Raw genomic sequence first — 19415 nt, 5'->3', positions numbered from 1 at the left:
GGTGTGTGTTGGCAACCTGGATCATTTTGATGTTGTTGTTGTTGTTGTTGCATTCCACTTTGGTGCCGTCACTTGTGTGTTACTGTTGTGTTGAATTGCCTCCATAAGAATTGTTGTGACCTGTCTGTTGAGGATATTTTCACTCAACAGATCTTTGGACCTTAGTGTGGTGGGCGTGGCTTTCTAGTTTGTCAAGTTATGTATGTTGCTGGTTTACTTCATATGACAGTAACTGTCGATGTGGTTGAAGACCACTGGGTCTCCATTTTGGGTTTGGGGTAGTGGCAGCTCACTTTTGTTGGGTCTTTTTGCTCTGTTTGTGAAGGGCAGCAACTTTGTACGTGGTCTACTTGTGACCCTTTTTCGGTTTGTGGCTGTTGCACTCCACTTCTATGTTGGTCAACTGGGCTATTATTGTGTTTAGGTAGATGGTGGAACGTTTGTTTTGTGATTTGTCCAGATTTAAGGGTGGGGGACTTACGACTGTATATGTTCCTGTTTTTCACCTCATTAATGACTAACCAGCTCCACCCTGATTAGTCATCAATGAGGGGCACCAGGCTAGTGCATTCAGGATCAGAAGCAAGATTTCCAGTGTGGGGACTGCTGGTTCTGCTGGGCCTCAGCCTGGGATTTTAACATTGTGTGTATTGTGTCGTTTGAGGTTAATATATCTCATGGTTTGGGCTGTTTTAAAGGCTTCCTGATGTTGATTCGTGTCAGTGGTGGTCAGTGATTTTACATGGTGTTCGCCCCATAGGGCCACATAATCGTGGGGCGTAACAATACATTACTGAAGAATAAATATAGTCAAGACAGGTACAAAGGTAATATAATCACAATAATGAACATTATATGACTGAATTTTAATAATTGTTTTATTAATATGAACATCAGTTTAATGTAGCTGTTTTTCAACCAGTGACCAAAAACATACAATCTTATATTGTTATCATGTTGACCTAAATCTACAAAGTAACTATACCTACATTAAAAAAAAACACATGGCAGTGTAAAAAGAGCAACATCTATCTAAAGATAGAAACAAAATATGAATGAATCATCTGCATCTGAGTCATGGGCACCTTCATGCTGTGCCCAATGACTAAGGTGGGGTGTGTTGGTTCTGATGAAACGAAAACAAAACCCACCCGAGCATCAATAAAACCGCTGAACTGAGCCGCCAGACCATCTCAGAGCTGCTCTGCTTCCTGTGCTGTAAGAGCTGAGGCAAACGCTGGCGATCGCAAGTGGACGTTAAGCTTCGTAAGTAACGGCTTGTTTGCTCATTTGTTTTGTTAGTTACGTTGTTTCATTGTTAATTTGTTTTGGCAAGAAATCGGAGGCAGTATTATAAATTACTGGGAAATAAAACGAGGGATGATAATACGACTGGTATAATAAATGTAGTCTATATAATCGTTGTGTTGTATAAAGTGTGAGGAAAAGAAAGGTAATTGCACATTTATTGCATTCGTTCGGTGAGGGTTTATTTCTCGTGTTATTTCATCCGATTCGTGTGAAAAGACATTTTTGTGGTGTCATCCGATTTCCTGTGAAAGGAAACCTACACGACCACTTCCTGTGTGTTGCCTGCAGGGGGCGTCGCACTGTGGGGATGAATTATACCCAGATGCAAACACATTTTGTACAATTTCCTACAAGATCTACTAATGAAAATAATAAAGCAACAACTTAACAATTTATATATTTTTATCATCACAACACCACAACCTGATGAAATTAATAATTCACCTACATCTTCTTTTTTTGTGTCAACATCACAGACAGACCAGATGGGGCAACTTTTCTCATCCTGTGCAAACAAATGTAAAAAGATATTTACATGACATCCATTTCTATTTATTCACACTTTGTTAAATATACGTGCACGAATCAGTTAACGTGTGTGTGTGTGTGCGTGTGTGCGTGTGTGTGTGTGTGTGTGCCTGCGTTTGGACTTTTTCCAGTCTCCACACAAATACACGCTGCGTTCAAGTGCCGGTGAAAACCTCGGACAATCCACGTCGATTGAATGTGCAATTTCAAAGATGGAGAGAGGATTTCTAAATAGACTAAATAGCTCGTCAGCCCTCGAATAGACTCTATACGTTGTAAATACAAGCTGCAGAAATATGGAGGACTCTCTGGTGTATTTTAACCCCAAAACACCCCCATAATTCATTGAAAAGTATAATTCCAATGCTCTGGAACCAGGCACCTGCTGCTGTTACTCATTTGAACTGGCAAAAGTGTCTTTGAACTACCCTTAATGTGCTTTGTTTCTATGTCAGTAAACAAAGTTTGCACCAAAAACTTGTGTGACTCACGTTAGCAACGACTGGAAACTTGCGGTTTTCTACTCAAACTGCAGAACTTGAGGCCAGTTTTTCTGAGTAAGACAACTCACACAGTTACTGTATATTTAAAGCTGATCAGGGAATATTCGGTTATGCTGTATTCTACATCACAATGTAGCCTATTAGCTCATCAACTGTAAACTCACATGACAATTATGAACCACATTCATTGGAGGCACTATCAAAATGACTGCCGTGAAAAAGGGTCTAGTGCAAGGCCAGCAGAAGATGTATCAGATCCCAGTTGAAATGTAGAGTGAGTGTCACAAAATATCAGTTCTCTCTGAAGGAGGGAAGAATGGCTGCTTTCATTTCTGCAGAAACGATAAATAGGGACATCATTATCTGACTCCAACCCTTCTGGGACCTTGCAAATCCAACAGATAACAGAACACAGTGCACAATAACTTATCAGGAGTGAGATTTCAGTCACTGGTATTTTATGCTGTCTGATTTTGTGGGCGTATGTACATATTTATGTCACTGTAATCAGTGCTGGTTTTCTTTTTCACTTTTTCTTTTTCACTTTTCAATCACTCAATCAAATTTTATTTGTATAGCCCATATTCACAAATCACAATTTGTCTCATAGGACTTTAACAATCGTGTGACATCCTCTGCCCTTAACCCTCAACAAGAGAAAGGAAAAACAAAAAACAAAAAAAACTTTTAACAGGGTAAAAAGAACGTAGAAACCTCAGAGAGAGCCACATGTAAGGGATCCTACTCCTAGGACGGACAGAAGTGCAATAGATGCCACGTGTAATGGAGAACATCAAAAACTGTCTAGTTTCTTTTCACCCAGAAACCAACGGAGCAGCCTAAACTTCATGCTGCCTCATGCAAGACCATGGAAAGGCCGACTTCAAACGACAGGAGAAGAGGACCTTATAATGGTAATACTACAGTATTGCTGTTTTCAGACATGCACTGAACTCCAGACATTTTGCTGTAATTTTCCAGAGGGCCTGTATGTGGGAATGCAAATGGTCGAGTCAGTTGCTGTGGACATTTTTCTGGTAACATGTTTGGAAGATGTCTGAGTGAGCCCATACTGCAGGAAAAATTATATGAAAATTCACAGCAAGCAAGTAGGCTTTTGCTGTGTCCTGCAATCCTGCATGCTCTACTCAGACACCACCCCGAGCATGAATGCTTTGGACATTTTTCCTGTTGTTAAAGTTGCGTTGTTCATATTTAAAGGTTATAAGGCCGGATAATGTCCAGAATCAATTGTCCAGACATTTTTCAGACTTCAATGTCTTAAAATGACTTCAAGCAACCAAATTTTTAATTTTTTTCCTTCTAGGCAATGAAAATGGCCAAGCTGAGAAAACACACAGACTCAGAAGAGGAGCAGGGCAAGAAAGGGAGGAGACAGATAAAGGAGAAGGAATGTTTGGTGGAGCAAAAGGAGGTACATTAGAGTTTGGGAGAGAAGGAGGCAGATATGGAGGAAGAGGAGAGAGGGGGCAGATTGGAAGAGGAAGAGGAGGCAGGGGGCAGATTGGAAGAGGAATAGGAGGCAGGGGGCAAACCGAAAGTGAAAGAGGAGGCAGGGGGCAGATTGGAAGAGGTATAGGAGGCAGGGGGCGGTCCGAAAGTGAAAGAGGAGGCAGGGGGCAGACAGAAGGAGGAAGAGGAGGCAGGGGGCAGTCCGAAAGTGAAAGAGGAGGCAGGGGGCAGACAGAAGGAGGAAGAGGAGGCAGGGGGCAGACACAAGGAGGAAGAGGTGAAGGGGTGCAGGGAAATGGAGTCGTTGTTCAGAGATGGGACGAAAGAGATGCAGGAGGACGTGGGAGACAGAGCCGAGAAGGGAGAACTAGAGGGGATGTTTTAAAGAGACAGGGAGGTTGGTTAGGAAGAGGGGGACATAGTGTGGATGGAAGAGGAGGTAGAGGGGGTGAGAGAAGAGGTGATTTGAGAGAGACACAATCGAGGAATAGAGGGATTTCAGAGTCTACAGATAGAGCTGGAGCACAACAGGGCCGTCGCCTGGGCTACAAAGCACTTGAAGAACTGTCTGGAAAAGACCCGTCTGTGGTGGCCATCGCCCTCTCCGCTAACCCTGCCCTACAAGATGTCCTGTGTGAGACAACTATGAGGCAGGACCTTGTCGAACTCCTCTGCCTGGCGCTCAGCAAAGCCTTCAAATCACAGAGAGACAGAGGATCTCGGCAGCGGCTGGCCCACCTCATTAAAGATTCAGGGTTTTTCCGCACCGTCCTGCCCCACTATCTGGTGGGCATGGGGTCAGAGTTTGACGCTGTCCGCAGGGCAAAGTACCCTCAGCATATTGAAAACATCCTGGTTATTCTGTCTGAGGTAAGTTGAGGAAGGAGTGAATGGAAAAAAACAATCACTCAGTAAATTCCGCTGAAGGATAATGAAAGAATTTTTAGTTTAATGCTGAAAAACTAATATCACCTTTTCCCAGCTAAGTCCATCCACTTCAAACCAAGACATACAGACAAAAACAAATCTCTCATGAGAAAACCAATGATGTAGAAAATTGAAAAGAGATTATTCAGGGCCTTTGACAAACAGCCTTGTTTCACCATTTCTTAAAATAAATGGAACTAGAAGGCACTCGGTAGAGCGCATACTTCCGCCAAGGCCCAGCAGTACTCTTAAATTCAAACAGGCTGTACCAAATATTACACACGCATAGATATCAGTTCTCTAAATATGCCTGATTTATGAAATATTCTCTTGGAAAATGTTGAAGAAGTTGAAAAATGCTCTAGCTCACAATGTTGAATAAAAAAATTCCAAGATCTGCCCCCTGATCCGGATCCGCACCAAAATGTGATGGGTTCTTTCATGATCCATACCACATCCTTCCACCTTCCAAGTTTTGTAGAAATCTGTTTACTTGTTTTTGTGTAATCTTGCAATCAAACAAACATAAAAGCCAACAAAAGAACAGACAGGTAAAAATATGACTTCCTTGGTGGAGGTTAATGATATTTTAACCTCATTGTGCTTCTTTCTCTATTCTATATACTTTAAATAACTATACTCAATGTTTTGTTTATTAGGTGCTTAGCACCTTCCCTACTACCTCCACTCAGACAGTGAGTCTGCTACTGACGACGCTCCAATTCTCCACGAACAACCTGAGCACATCAGGAGTGGATGTTCAGCCTCAAATGAAGGAGAGAGTGGTGGGTCTTCAGGACCTGGTCCGTCACCATGAGAAGGCTGCCAGGGAGGGAACCCGGCGCTCAAAGAGAGAAACTTATGCCCACACAGGTGATGTCCTCTTAGAGATATTAGTTTTTAGAAATTTTGATTTGACCTCCTGTCAACACTGGAAAATTACCTGGAAAATCTTTTGGGATGCTTTATCGACATAAAAGTGACTGAAACTTGTTTTATTCGAACACAGGTGAAGAAGAACAGCAAGATTTCTGCCAAACACCGATCTGTCCAACTCCTGAGGAGTTACAGCAGAAACACATGCCCTTCCTTAGACCCAACGCCATCTCCCAGCGCTACCCAAACACCCACCTCTACCTTGACACACAATTTCGGCTGCTGAGAGAGGACTTTGTTCGGCCACTGCGTGAAGGGATCCAGCAATGGCTCTGGAACAAAACGGACAATGGACATACCGATAAAACAATGAAGACCAAGCGCCTTGATAATATCTACGTATATCATGACACGAGACTGGTGACGCTCAAATGCACACACAATGGCATTTCCCACGTTGTCCAGTTTGACATTAAGCCACTTAAGGTTAGCCCCTGGATGGAGTTTGATGCTGGTCACAGTGTAATGTTTAAATTACTTTGGACTCCATACATATTTCTAATTATATTTTCTCCATTCTTCTCCATCCTGTAGTCTGTTCGCTGGCAGAATTCCAAGAGGCTGATCTATGGTTCCCTGGTCTGCCTGTCCTGTGATAATTTGGAGAGCTTCCTGTTTGCCACAGTGTCAGATCGGACCATCCCAGACGTGGTTAAAGGAAAGGTCCAGATTACCTTTACTGAAGAAAGCAGAATCAAGTTGGCTGGAATTCAGGTGGGGCAGTGCATTCTGTGCAACTGTTGTTTATGAGAACAGAATGCATAGATAGTCTTCTCTCACTGTTATGAATGAGGTGGGAAACATTAAAATGACTTCAATAACAATAACAATAATAATACACATAAAAGCAGTTACGTAAATTATAAAAGTGTACATAAAGGAAAAATATAATTGAATTGATAATAAACAGCAGGTTAAGACACATATTTGACACGATAAAACGTCCATCACATCAGGGAGAGAAAGCTGTGGTAAAAAGATGTGTCTTAGGTTTCTTTTGAGAATATCAATAACTTAACTCCCCAGTCCAGATCACCACCTGTGGGATCCAAAGTGACTATGAAGTTCATACCTCTCTAAAGTAACGGAACATTATTATAACCCTCATCACGGTGTGAATTATTCCAGACCTGTTGTGTTATTCTGCATAAGTTGTTGGTTGCTGTACACGATGAGCTGGCAAATTTTATTGAGAGTAGATGTCATCAGCCCTGCACAAGTTTCACAATATTTTATATGAAACACATGCACGGATTTAATTTTATTTAATTTACTTTTGAGGGACCTTGTGCAACAGTAAGTTATATTTTTATCAATAGATGTAGGCAGGTCACAGTGAATACAGTGACTGACCATAGTGACGGAACGCAAGAAAAGAAGAGCTAAACTAAACGTACTTTTACCTTGTCCCACAGAAAGATCAAGTGTTCCTCATGGTGGAGAGCATCGCCTTTTTTGAGGCCTATCGCTACGTTCTACAGGGCCTACAAGAGCAGGAGCAGGACAATCTGCCCTTCCAGAGGTATGTGTGTGATCTGTTTCTGTGTGTGTGCGCTGTGGAGGAGTTTCAGATTTTACTGGCAAGGTCATAGTTATGATGTATTCTCACAGCACTTTGAGAACAAGTTCCCCGTGGATTTTTGAAAGGGCGGTATAGGGGAGAAATTGTACAAGGGAAGTTCAGCAATCACGCTCTTAATTGGCACAAGTTAATTACATCACTGTGGTATTCCCCAGAAAGCTATCACGCATCCATTAGTTCAAAAGTTCTGTTATTGTGTGCACTCCCTGTGATCTTCACACATACCACAAAGAAGGGCTGGGCGACATGACTTCAAATCAATATCACGATTATTTCAAACTTATACCTCAATACGATTGATGGTCTGAAGCTTTTGATGGCTATTGTTAGCTATTATCAGCTAACTTAAGATCGAACTGGGATTAGTGAGAACAGTGAAGACTTTAATTCGCAAACAATATATTAGATTCATGCAAGTTTTTTAAATCTTATTAATAATACTTCCAGGTACATTGTGGAGTGCAGAACAGATCTGCAACCGCCAGCTTATCTGAAAGGACAAGATACGTACGACCTGTCATCTGTTGCCATTCTTAAATATGAGAAAAGAATGAAGCCCTTTCACAGCCTGAAGGCAGACGCCTGGCCGAAAAGGGAGGAGCTGGGGCTGGATGAGTCCCAGTTGAGTGCCGTCCAGCTGGCCCTCACAAAGGAGCTGGCCATCATTCAGGGACCTCCTGGCACTGGTAAGATATCGACAAGCTATTGTTGGAAGGACGACTTCATTCATTTGTGAATGTGTAAAATGTATTTTACATATTTGTAAAAATGACTAATTTATTTTCTTTAATAATTGAAAATTAAACTATTTTGCGTCTCCCATTTTCTCAGGTAAAACCTACGTTGGCCTTAAGATCGCTCGGGCTCTGTTGACCAATCCGCATCTCTGGAGTGAATCTGGCAGGGGTACAATACTGGTGGTGTGTTTCACTAACCATGCCCTGGATCAGTTCCTTGAGGGTAAGCAGGGATGTCAACTCACATCAGATATGTTGTATACGTTGTTTGAGCGGTTTGGCAAATTATTAAAAAACACAGTTCTTCAGCATTTTTGTCAACAAAAGTGCTGCATCTGCTGCTAACACAAATCCTTCTTGGCAGGCCCATTGTACTGGGCTGCTGATATTTCTAGTCTTAGTTAATATTTGTTAAGTAATAGCTCTGTTCCTTGTAGTGGACAATGTAAATCTCATCAGCTTTCTGTTTTTTAGAAATACCATGTGCATTTCTTTTGCCTCTGCGTCTCAGGTATTCATAAGTTTCTGAAGAAGGGCATCGTGAGAGTGGGAGGCCGCAGCAACAGTGAGATCCTGAAGCCTTTCAATCTGAGAGAGCTCCGACACTCTGTCAACATCAGAAACCTGATGCCGTCTCACCTGCGTTTTGCGCATGGCGAGGTGAGCTCTTGCAGCCCAGTTACCTACAGTGTTACAACTGACAACCTGACATGATGTTTCAAGTTGTGCCACACTTTTCTCTCTCATTCATAGCTAGGTGTTAAGAATATATGAAATTATATAATAGGCTTAAATAAGTAATGATTCAGGTTATTATATGTTATAAGTTGTTTTCATGCTGATGTTATGTTTTGGGGATTTCGACACCTTATCAAAGTACATATGACGTGTTCAACAGATTATGAAGAAGCTACGTGAGGATGAGAGGAATGTCATGAATGAGAGCATCAAGCTGACGTGTTCTACGAAAGGCATCCTGCGTCAAAACATCTTACAGAAGTTCATTTCAAGAATACATTGGATCGGTCTGCGGCGACCAAATGTGAGTTATTCTGAATTAAAAATACATTTGTACAAATGTATATATGTGACCTTAAATAGACTGAAGGCATTGATATTTTTGCATGATATTCTAGGTGCAGAATTTTTTATTTGCGCCCCGAAATGTGACGTCCAGTCTGATTATGGAGTGGTTGAGTTTGGGTGCCACCGTCTTCCTGCAGAGGGAGACAGAGATTGCAAATAGAAATGGAGGTAAGGATTGTCAGTGGTGCTCCACTGAAAGAGCATCTCATTACTGACTGTTTTTCAATGTGTAAACAGCATCTCAATCAGACACTAAAAAAGCACAACATTATCAAATAAGTAATAAGGTCAAAGGCAATGTGAACCAGCAGAGACACACGATTGTTACATATTAAAATAAATGGCTGAAAAAATGTATTCAATTACATTGAATTATTATTTGTAATAATTAATCTATTAATGGAAATAACCCAGTTAAAAGAAAATGCAGATCTGTGTATACATCTTTTGTGATGTAGAAGAGATTTTATACATAGATAAGTGCATGTAGACTATTTAAGTTACTGAAAATGATATAAATTAGAAATCAGTCATCTTGTTATGTAGAGTCAAAACAATATACAAAGTATTCTATATTTATTTCCTTTGTTCATGTGCTGTTCTAATCTATGCAGCTTTATAAATTAAAATTTACTACACATATTGTACTGAGTGAATTAATCCATTCTGATACTGATTCTACCACAACATGTTGGATGTAGCAGCTGAGGAGCCGATGGAGCTGGTGGAAGATGACCTCATTGAAATCGAAGAGATGGCCGATCTGATCCAGTCAGAGCGGATCATTGAAGACGACAGCGGTCCCAGGTCGGGTAGAGATCGCAGAAAGGAGCCGAACATGGAGTCGGCCGTCAGAGAAGTGGAAGAAATGATGCTGGTTATGAACCTGGATGAAGTTGAAATACAGGCTGAGCAGAGCGAGGAAGGATGGGAGGTAACATTAAGAGATTTGTTTATGTGGAGATTGTAAAGAGTTTTATCATTTCATCAGAATGTTTTCAGTCCGACTGTCTGAACACACTTAGAACAACAGTAGTCTGAGGGGAGTAGATGCATGAATGTGTTAACAGTGGAGTTAAGAGCTGGCCAAAAGAACCACATGTTCTCAGGTGCTGCGTTGGCCTTAAAGGTAACCTGTGGAGTTTTCGTTGCACACATTCATTCTTTGCTTTCATTTCAAATGTGTCACGTGGGGACTAACAAATGTGTTGAACACACATCCTTCCACACAAAGCAGCTGAAAAACTCATTTTTGTAAGAGCTTGTGATATGGTAAATGATCTGTATTCATACAGTGCCTTTCTAGTCTTAATGACCACTCAAAGCGCTTTACAGCACAGCGCTTGACTTTGCATTATTTACATCCATGTTTGCTTGAAAGCTGTCTGCCCTGCTTTTGAAGGTACATAGCTTCATTTGTCGACACATTACTGCCACCAACTGTTGATCAGTGGAATAGCCCAGAGCCCTTGGCAGGACTGTGTCTCATGTCACCTGCTTGTGTGCCCCCCCCCCGCTCTAAAACAATTTGCTTCATCAAATTATTAGTCACTAGGGCTGGAATGACATACTTCATCAAATTAAACAACCCTATGATATTATGTACAAATTAACTAACTTGTCCTGATCTATACAGATGCAACGGGACCAGAGTATAAAGCTGAAGAACAACATCAGAAAAGAGCTGCAGAGTGGTTCAGCTATGACTGAGGTGGAGGCGGAGAAGATCTTAGATATTTGGACCCTTAGTCTCTCAGACAGATGGAGACTCTATCGGTAGGCTTGCGTCTGTGTTTCACTTTTGTCCCCTTCATTCACCATGTGATTCTTTTGTAAACCTCTTCCTTTCAGTCCTGTCTCCTAGTACCTTTCTTACATTTCAGTCCTCCCTTCCTCGGTCTTGATCTTTCTTCCTTTGCTCCCCTCATCCCCCGAGCAACCGCCGTCTGGTAGAAGTAGTCTATTCCCAGGGTGTATAATTAAGTCAACTAATCACAAGGAAAATGTATCCCAGAGGATCTTTTCACCTCAGAGAGCAAAGACATAACTTCTCTCACTGTCAAAACAGGACTGTGAGGGCTCATGTTTACATAGACGTAATTATCATGTAAACTAACAAATAGGGTAATTTCCTTCCAATACAGATATCATATGTCTCTGTACTTTTTCTGAGTATTCAGGACTTCATATAATTATAATCGAATAATATCCAATAATTTAGTTAACACTGCTGAGATACAGTTTTTTACTATCGTGTGATTTGTGTCTGCAGGTTGTGGGTGGAGCGCTACAGGATAGAGATTCGCACCGCACTCCTAGCCGCTGAAGACGCCTATCAGAACACAGCGGAAAGATTGGCTGATGTAAGACGACACGAGAGCCTCTGTCTCCTTAGGAACGCCAAGGTACAGTATAATTGAATTAGTGAATCGAAACGGTAAACTGGACTTAGTGGATTTAGTTTTCGACTAGGAGTCACATTCACAACGCACTGTCATTCAGCGTTTCTCTATCACACATCCAGTTCATACACTGAAGCGATTCAGGGGTTTCTGGTCTCACTCTAGGACGCTTCCACATGCGGACTCGAGAAGCTGGGAATCTAACTACCAACTTTGTGATTAGTAGTTGACCAGCTCTGCCTCCTGGGCCATAGACTAGAATGTTGTTGTTGTTGTTGTTTTTTTTCTATGATCCCATAATACATTCTCTGTTAGTCAAAAAAGCTAAATGGGTCTAATTGAATGCGGAATACACTAAACTTTTTGTTGAGAATTTCAATGTGAAATAATATGTTGTGTTATATTTTCATTGATCCAAGAGGAATTTGAAAGTACGAAGAGAGAGATACTTCTTTTACACTGAAATTAGCAGGAAAACGTGGGTTTTTTAAAAGCGGGTAAATCCTCTAAAAGAGGTGATGAGCTCCTCTCCCATTGCCAGTAGAGGAATTTGCTGGAATACTCCGTTTTTTCCCTGGTGAGTCATGTTCGACAGGAGTGAACACTGGTTGTATTCATGCCCATTGCAGACGGGCGGTGGTAATAACATTAATCCTACATTTATTAGAAGAGACGAGCTCGTATTGTGTGTAAATAAACAGATGCAGTGTCTCGTCCGGCAGGTTATTGGCATGACAACAACAGGGGCAGCCAAATACCGCTCAGTTCTGCAGGAAGTGAGTCCACGTCTGGTGATCGTAGAAGAGGCCGCGCAGGTTCTCGAGGCCCACACCATCACCACACTGAGCCAAGGGTGCCAACATCTCATCCTCATCGGGGACCACCAGCAGGTTAGTGCTCACCCAGACAGATACGGTTCCCTAAAAGTGATCAAACTGGACTCACTCATGCGTTGGAGGCTTCAACTGAAACGCTGCTCATTCACATTTGAATGCAGTGTCATGTAAACGCAAGCGGTAGCCAATTAAATTACGTCAATGCGAAAGAGGGGGCAAAGGCAGCTGACAAACCTGGTGTGTGTTCATCTGGTTGTGGATCTCATTTGCCCTGTGCTTCTCCTTAGCATTGTGTCGATAGCTTCAATGGTACTCTAGGACGAAAGCAAGCTATGTTGTGTGTCCTGAAGCATGAAACTGTGATAGAGACGATTGCACCAGCACAAACATTGGGCACGGCCATTGTCAAGCATCCACGCAACACATACTTGTGAGTCCAGCATTAAACTGCCAGTGTATTTAAGAAGCCCACCATCCTTTTGACTGAGAATCCACCTGTTGTGGATGTGTCTCGGTGAAAATTTGACGGCCTGTCATGATGGATTTTGTATATATTTTACTGGTTGTCAGTGTGTTTGTGTGTGTGTTGCCTTGAGGGAAATGGATACTGGACAAAAAAAAACATCCCATGCCAGACATTACAAGAGAACAGTGAGGAGTGATATGCGGGAAATCAGTAGACTATTACAGCAACTTGTCAGGGCCTGCCAAGGACATATGGCCAGGCAGCCTGTCTAGCAATCTGCAGTGTGCGATCACAACTACACACAGTTCTACCACAAATCTCAATATTCTGTCCTGCTCTCTTCTTGTTGTGTAACTTATGTCTGCTCTTCTCCTAATATTTGCTCGTTGCACTCTATGCATGGATTTATGTATTCGTTTGACTATACAAACAAATCTGACTTCCTTACAGTGACACTGAAAGTTCAGCAAGCATAAGAACGCAATTTAAAATATAGTTTGACTCTAAACCTTTCCTTTATTGCAAGTCAGGTTCGGGAATTAATGGCCATTTTATACAGTTGCTTCAGATTAATATAAAAGGCATTTACCGCTCTACCTGAGGCTATTAGTGGGTCCAGTTTAATGTACCAAATACATGTTAACTACAGGTGCAAAATAAATTAATCAACTATTGAATTATCTCTGAGTTATCAATTTAAATGACAGGATCTGGGTCTGTTTTTTCATGAGTTTATAACCATGTAGTTTTGGATTTTCACTCGATGAACATGTGTTCAGAGAGCTCTGTGTTTCGTTGAACCCAAACTTGAATGTGTGCATGTAATGGAGGTGGATGGATAACACTTTCCGAGTAAAATAAGCTTTGGCATTTTTTATGTTGTTCATTAATCTAAGGTTTGGTGTTGAATTGAGCTGAACACAATGCCTCACATTCATATTATAATTCGTCTTGCCTCCCCCACACCCCTCCCACCTACATGCACAATCACACTCTGTCCTGCTGCTATATTAGGTTCACACACACACACACACACACACACACACACACACACACACACACACACACACACACACACACACACACACAGACAAAACAGCAAAAAACTTAACAGGACAGCAAAAGAAAGTTAGAGTGCATTTGCATACATTCTATATTCCCACCCAGTCACCTGAAAACAGAAAACCCATTGTGGTATATTGTTTGTCCCTTCTAGGCTTGCTACTGTATAGATAGTTGCTTCCACCACATAGGTGTTTACCAGCATTTGCATTACTGCAATTGGTATGATTATTCTAAGCATGTGACCATGACAGTTATCACTCTGTTCTTCACTCACATGGTTATGATCTTGGACTATTTCTTACACTTATATGAATACATCTAGTACAGTAAACCTTCCAAGTCAATTGAATCACCAAGGAATGGAAGAAGGCAAAAGCTAGAAACATGTTTAAAGTTTTAGTTACTCAAATTCCCATCACATGTTCTCTAATCTGCCATATTAATCCTAAAAGTATATTCATAGCTTTAAAACGTTCTCCACAACAGGACCACAGATTCTGAGTTTACACAAAAACACTTGGTCTTTAATCACTATTGTTCTAAACAATGATTCATGTGGATTTAAGTGTTAAGAGCATCTGATGAAAATGTGATTTCTCCTTCAGCTGCAACCCAGTGTCACAGTGTATGAACTCGCTAAGAAGTTCAACATGGAGATCTCCATGTTTGAGAGACTGGTGAGGATGGGAGTTCCCTTTGTCAGGCTCAACTACCAGGTTTGTGTTTATTTTCAAGTTTGTTGCAATCCTTATTGCAGGATCTCAGTAAATTCAGGAAAACCTTTACATCTTTTGATGGTTTAATTAAAGAAAAGTCGAATGCATTACTTAAATAGGTATGTTTGTTGGTACATGTAATCCTATATGTATTCGTTTTTTTCTTCAGCATCGTATGAGGCCAGAAATTGCCCGTCTTCTGACCCCACATATCTACCCAGAGCTGGAAAACCATCCCTCTGTGTTCCACTTTGACAACATCAAGGTGTGCATTACATTTGCTCTCCTGTTGTGTCTACCTGCTTGTTTTTCATAGTGGATATCTGTTTACTTGCCCGCATGGAAAAAATGTTTGACAATGTATACAAGATAAAGAATTCTGCATATGATACATATCAAAGCATAACCTAAAAATGTTTTAATTAAATGTTGTGTTACAGGGCCTGAATACTAACATATTCTTTGTGGAGCACAACCATCCAGAACAAACAGATGGGACAAGCCAACAGAACCCACACGAAGCTACGTTTGTTGTCGCTCTTTGCCGCTACCTTCTCCTTCAAGAATACGAACCAGAGAAAATTACCATCCTTACGACCTATGCCAGCCAACTCAACTGTCTGCGCAAACTTATGCCTGCCAAACAGTTCGCAGGGGTCAGAGTGCATGTAGTAGACAAGTACCAGGGAGAAGAGAATGACATTATCTTGTTGTCTCTGGTCCGCAGCAACTTGCATGGCAAAGTTGGTTTTTTGAGCATCCCCAATCGCGTCTGTGTAGCCTTGTCTCGTGCCAGGAAAGGTCTTTACTTTGTTGGCAACAGTTCAACACTTGAAACTGTCAAACTGTGGAGAGACATCTTACAAACATTGAAGGAGAACAACCAGACTGGGAAGTCTCTCACCCTCTGCTGTCAGAATCATCCAACTCGACAAGTAGAAGTTGCTTGTGCTAAGGACTTCGAACAAGCCCCTGAAGGTGGCTGCACTCAGCCTTGCCTGTTTCGTTTGGACTGTGGCCATGTTTGCGCAAGCGTCTGCCACCCCTACGACTCTGAGCACAAGAAGTACAAGTGTCTCAAGAATTGCCAGAAGATTATATGCGATCAGGGTCACAAATGTCCACGTGTGTGTCATAGAGCATGCCCAGAGGCATGTCCGGTGACGGTTGAGAAGATCATACCTCAGTGTCAACACTCACAGAGGGTTCCTTGCCACCAAGACCCAGAAACATTTGAATGCAAGGAGCCTTGCCAGAAAATGCTACAGTGTGGACATCCATGTGTTTCAACCTGCGGGGGACCATGCACCATGAGGTGCAATGTGCAGGTCACCTTGAAGCTAAAGTGTGGCCACAGCCAGAAGGGTGCCTGTTTTTACCAAACGGAGAAAGACGGGCCTAATTGTATGACCCCATGTGAGCAGCAGCTCAAATGTGGCCATCCTTGTCGTGGTAACTGCACCCAGTGTTATCAGGGACGCTTCCATTACCCATGTTTTCACCGCAGCGAGCGTCTCCTTGTTTGTTCACACGAGTGTGAGAAACCTTGCTTTCTTGATGGCTCCCCATGTCAGAGACCATGTGACAATTGCTGTGTCCACAGTAAGTGTATGAAGCCATGTGGGCAGTCCTGTACTCCATGCATTGAGCCCTGCGCCCGGCAGTGCCGCCACCAAAGGTGCAGTAGGCTTTGCCATGAGCCATGTGATCATCCACCGTGCACCCAACCCTGTCCCAAGACCCTGGGTTGTGGCCACAAGTGCATTGGTCTGTGTGGAGACAAATGTCCAAGGAAATGTCGGTTCTGTAATCAAGATGAGGTCAAAGAGATTTTCTTTGGAACCGAGGGTGACGCTGAGGCTCACTTTATTCAGCTAGAAGACTGTAGACACATTTTTGAATACACAGCGATGGACAAGTACATGGGAGTGAATGACAAAGAGCAGGCAAATAAAGAGGTGGGGGCCATAACATTGAAGAGATGTCCCAGGTGTCAGACTCCAATCCGCAACAATGTCCGCTACAAATCTCACATTATCCGCAATCTGGCTGTGATAGAGATGGTTAAGGTGAAGGTAAATGGACATCCGCTAGATGTTAAAAAGCACAGGAAGGCTCTGAAAGAACTGTGGAAGGAAAACCCTGTCACCTGTGGAATGCTTCAACCATACATTAATCAGCACATCAGCAAGAAACTGGGAGAGGGCGTTCTCACAGCAGATGACCTGTGGGTCCTGGAAAACCAGATGGATTTCATAACTAGAGTTGCAAAGCTACAGATGAAAAGCACCAGGTTTGACGCGGATGTTGCAGAGTTTTTGAGCTGGCTGAGTGACTTCCACCTGAAATTCACAGACCAGCAGGTCTTTGATTTGCAGAGACAGCTACTGAGACTCACCTTCTTTACTGATCTCGAGGCAAACACGAGAGGGCAAAGTTATACTACTCAGTCAAATGTACAAAAAATCACAGAAGTTTTGGAAAAGTCTGGCCAGTTCACTGAGCAAGATGAACAAAGAGTGAAAGAAACCATAATGGCGCTGAAGCGAAAGCTTCCATCCACAGGCCTGTGGCTCAGTGAGGAGGAGACTACGATGAAAATGTCTCCTGGACACTGGTACAAATGTCCTAAAGGCCACGTCTATCTTACAAGAGAGAGTGGATGGGCTGTGGAGAGTCGATGGTGTCCTCATTGTGATGCTACTATTGGTGAGGGGATGGTAAACGGCAAACCAAGTGCCAGACGACGCACAGCATCTTACCTGGTCTGAACTACTGAGAGCCATCTTGGAAACGTCTGTGTGATTTCAACCCCAAATGTTGTCTGCAATACTTGGTTGACATGTAGAAATCATGTAGAAATCAGAGGGTCAGTTGTTGTAAGCACAAGGAGAAGGAGGGAAAGCGCTTGCCAAGTTTCCGTTCATTTGAAATGAAGTTGAAGAAACTAAATGTTTTCTGTAATTTAGCTCTTAAAGAATTTTCAACTGCTGTGTTATGTTGGTTAAAATTGTACATTACTGTCCTCTTAGAGGCATTTCATCAGTAACGCTGCTTTGGTCCAATGTTTGTACATAATTTGAGATAGAGACTGTGTGATGCAATGTCATAGACATAACAGAACCACCCTGCTCTTTAAAGTGACCGAAAGATTAGTGTTAAATATCGTGTTACCTTTAAGCCTCTTCATGTGAGAGGAACTATGTTTCAGAGTTGAATAATAAATTAAAGGTTGTTTACCCAGTTGTGCTCCAGAGAACTTGCTTTTAAACTTTATTTCTACTGCACAGCATCATTGCAACATATTTCTGCATGCGAGCTATTACACACATCTTACAAATACAGCAAAGTAATTATCCAGATATTTTCTTCCAATCATCTTCCACACGTAATGTAAAAATGTTTTTCAACATATGCAGTTTTAAGTCTATTCAGTCACATTCCACATTATTTCGCCCTTCAAACGTCTGAGTCCTCCTGGAGCTTTTCTTAAGTTTCTCACAATGTTTTTGCGATTTAAAAAAGAAAATCATAGTGAGTCAATGTATACAAGATTAAGAATTCTTTATATGATTGTTAGGCTCCCGTCTAGGGTAAGAAAGACTGGTTCCCTTCCCGGTCCCCGAAACCAGAATCAAAACACTAACTTATGCAATAAAGTGTGCATTTATTATTTACACAAGTGAAACGTGACAGTAAACTGAAACAGTTCTTACTCAGGGTGAGCCCAGGCCAAAACAACAAACAAAAGAAAACTAACTCCCCAAAGTAAACTGCTGGATAAACTCAACGAAATAAATAAATAAACCAAAAGACATCAACTAAACCTATCTCCCTAAAATACAACAAAACAGGAGAAAAATCACAGAAGAACACAGGCAGCTTCCCCCCTACAAACCTCAGTGCTCACTTTAAACAGTGAGTGACTAAATACAATATGTACAAAATACTTACTAGTTCGAATCACAGTTAAACACAAAAAATACACACAAATGAAAACGAGAACTACAAGTTTGGGGATCGAAGACAGAACCGAGCCGCTGCTGTCAAGTCGCCGTCCTCATGACGACTGGGAAACCTGGATGCTTTGACCTGTGGCCTGTTGCGGAGGAGCCAATCAGCAGCTGCCAGGACGAATCAACCCATTCAGCCAATCAGGAGGAGACCTGTCGGTGGCACGACAAAGATCCTCTCCTGAAAGGAACACACACACACACCCCAAAATACAGACACACAAAACATAGAAACAAACACAAGTTTTGAAATAAAAGAGCTATTGCACTTTGATTAAAAGTCATTTTACCTCTATTTAGTCTCCACTGGCTTAAAGTTTCTGTAAAAGCAACCTCAGGAGTGAGTTTCTGATTGGTTGGAATACAAGGCCTTGTCTTACTCTTGTTGACAGCGGTTGGCTCACTCAGTCTTAGCTGGTCTTCCGTCCCTGGCCGTGATTCCCACAAAAGCTTTGGACTTGGTTAACATGCTGTTCATATCCCCACTGGATTTGACTGATCCCTATCTACTGGACCAGAGAAAGCCACACAAAGAGACAGGCAGGCACGTAGAAACAACTGCGCACACGTTGACAAATGCTGCACAAGAGGCAGACGAAGATAACATCAAGAGAGAAATAGTCAGATTAGATGGGAAGGGGGTGTGTTGGAGTGATTGACTGATCTGCTGTCAGTCCACCAGAGACCCTCTGTAGGACAGAGAGACAGATGATAAGGAGGTAGAATGGGTCAGATTTGATATGAAGAGAATGAAAATTGTTTGAGTGATCTTCATCTCCACTGGGCCCGTGACCATGATCGGGAGGGAGAGGTACAGGCCGGCAGAGAAAAATC

At 42.1% G+C, this 19415-nt stretch overlaps 1 protein-coding gene across 1 annotated transcript; it reads left to right on the top strand.

Moving 5' to 3' along the window:
* Window positions 1-888: 888 nt before the first annotated feature.
* On the top strand, window positions 889-17812 carry znfx1 (zinc finger, NFX1-type containing 1). The gene is made up of 19 exons (XM_034585785.1): window positions 889-1266; window positions 3166-3256; window positions 3670-4685; window positions 5402-5618; window positions 5740-6104; window positions 6213-6392; window positions 7094-7200; window positions 7708-7946; window positions 8092-8220; window positions 8509-8657; window positions 8896-9039; window positions 9134-9251; window positions 9785-10017; window positions 10720-10859; window positions 11356-11488; window positions 12208-12375; window positions 14458-14568; window positions 14738-14833; window positions 15009-17812. The coding sequence occupies exons 2-19, from the start codon at window positions 3211-3213 to the stop codon at window positions 17337-17339; spliced, it is 5922 nt and encodes a 1973-aa protein (XP_034441676.1). The 5' UTR covers window positions 889-1266; window positions 3166-3210; the 3' UTR covers window positions 17340-17812.
* The last annotated feature ends 1603 nt before the right edge of the window (window positions 17813-19415 follow it).

The sequence above is a fragment of the Hippoglossus hippoglossus genome, chromosome 5 (assembly GCF_009819705.1).
Source record: "Hippoglossus hippoglossus isolate fHipHip1 chromosome 5, fHipHip1.pri, whole genome shotgun sequence".
Lineage (NCBI taxonomy): Eukaryota > Metazoa > Chordata > Actinopteri > Pleuronectiformes > Pleuronectidae > Hippoglossus > Hippoglossus hippoglossus.
The sequence above is the reverse complement of the archived record's forward strand: the minus strand, read 5'-3'. Positions and strand labels throughout refer to the sequence as shown.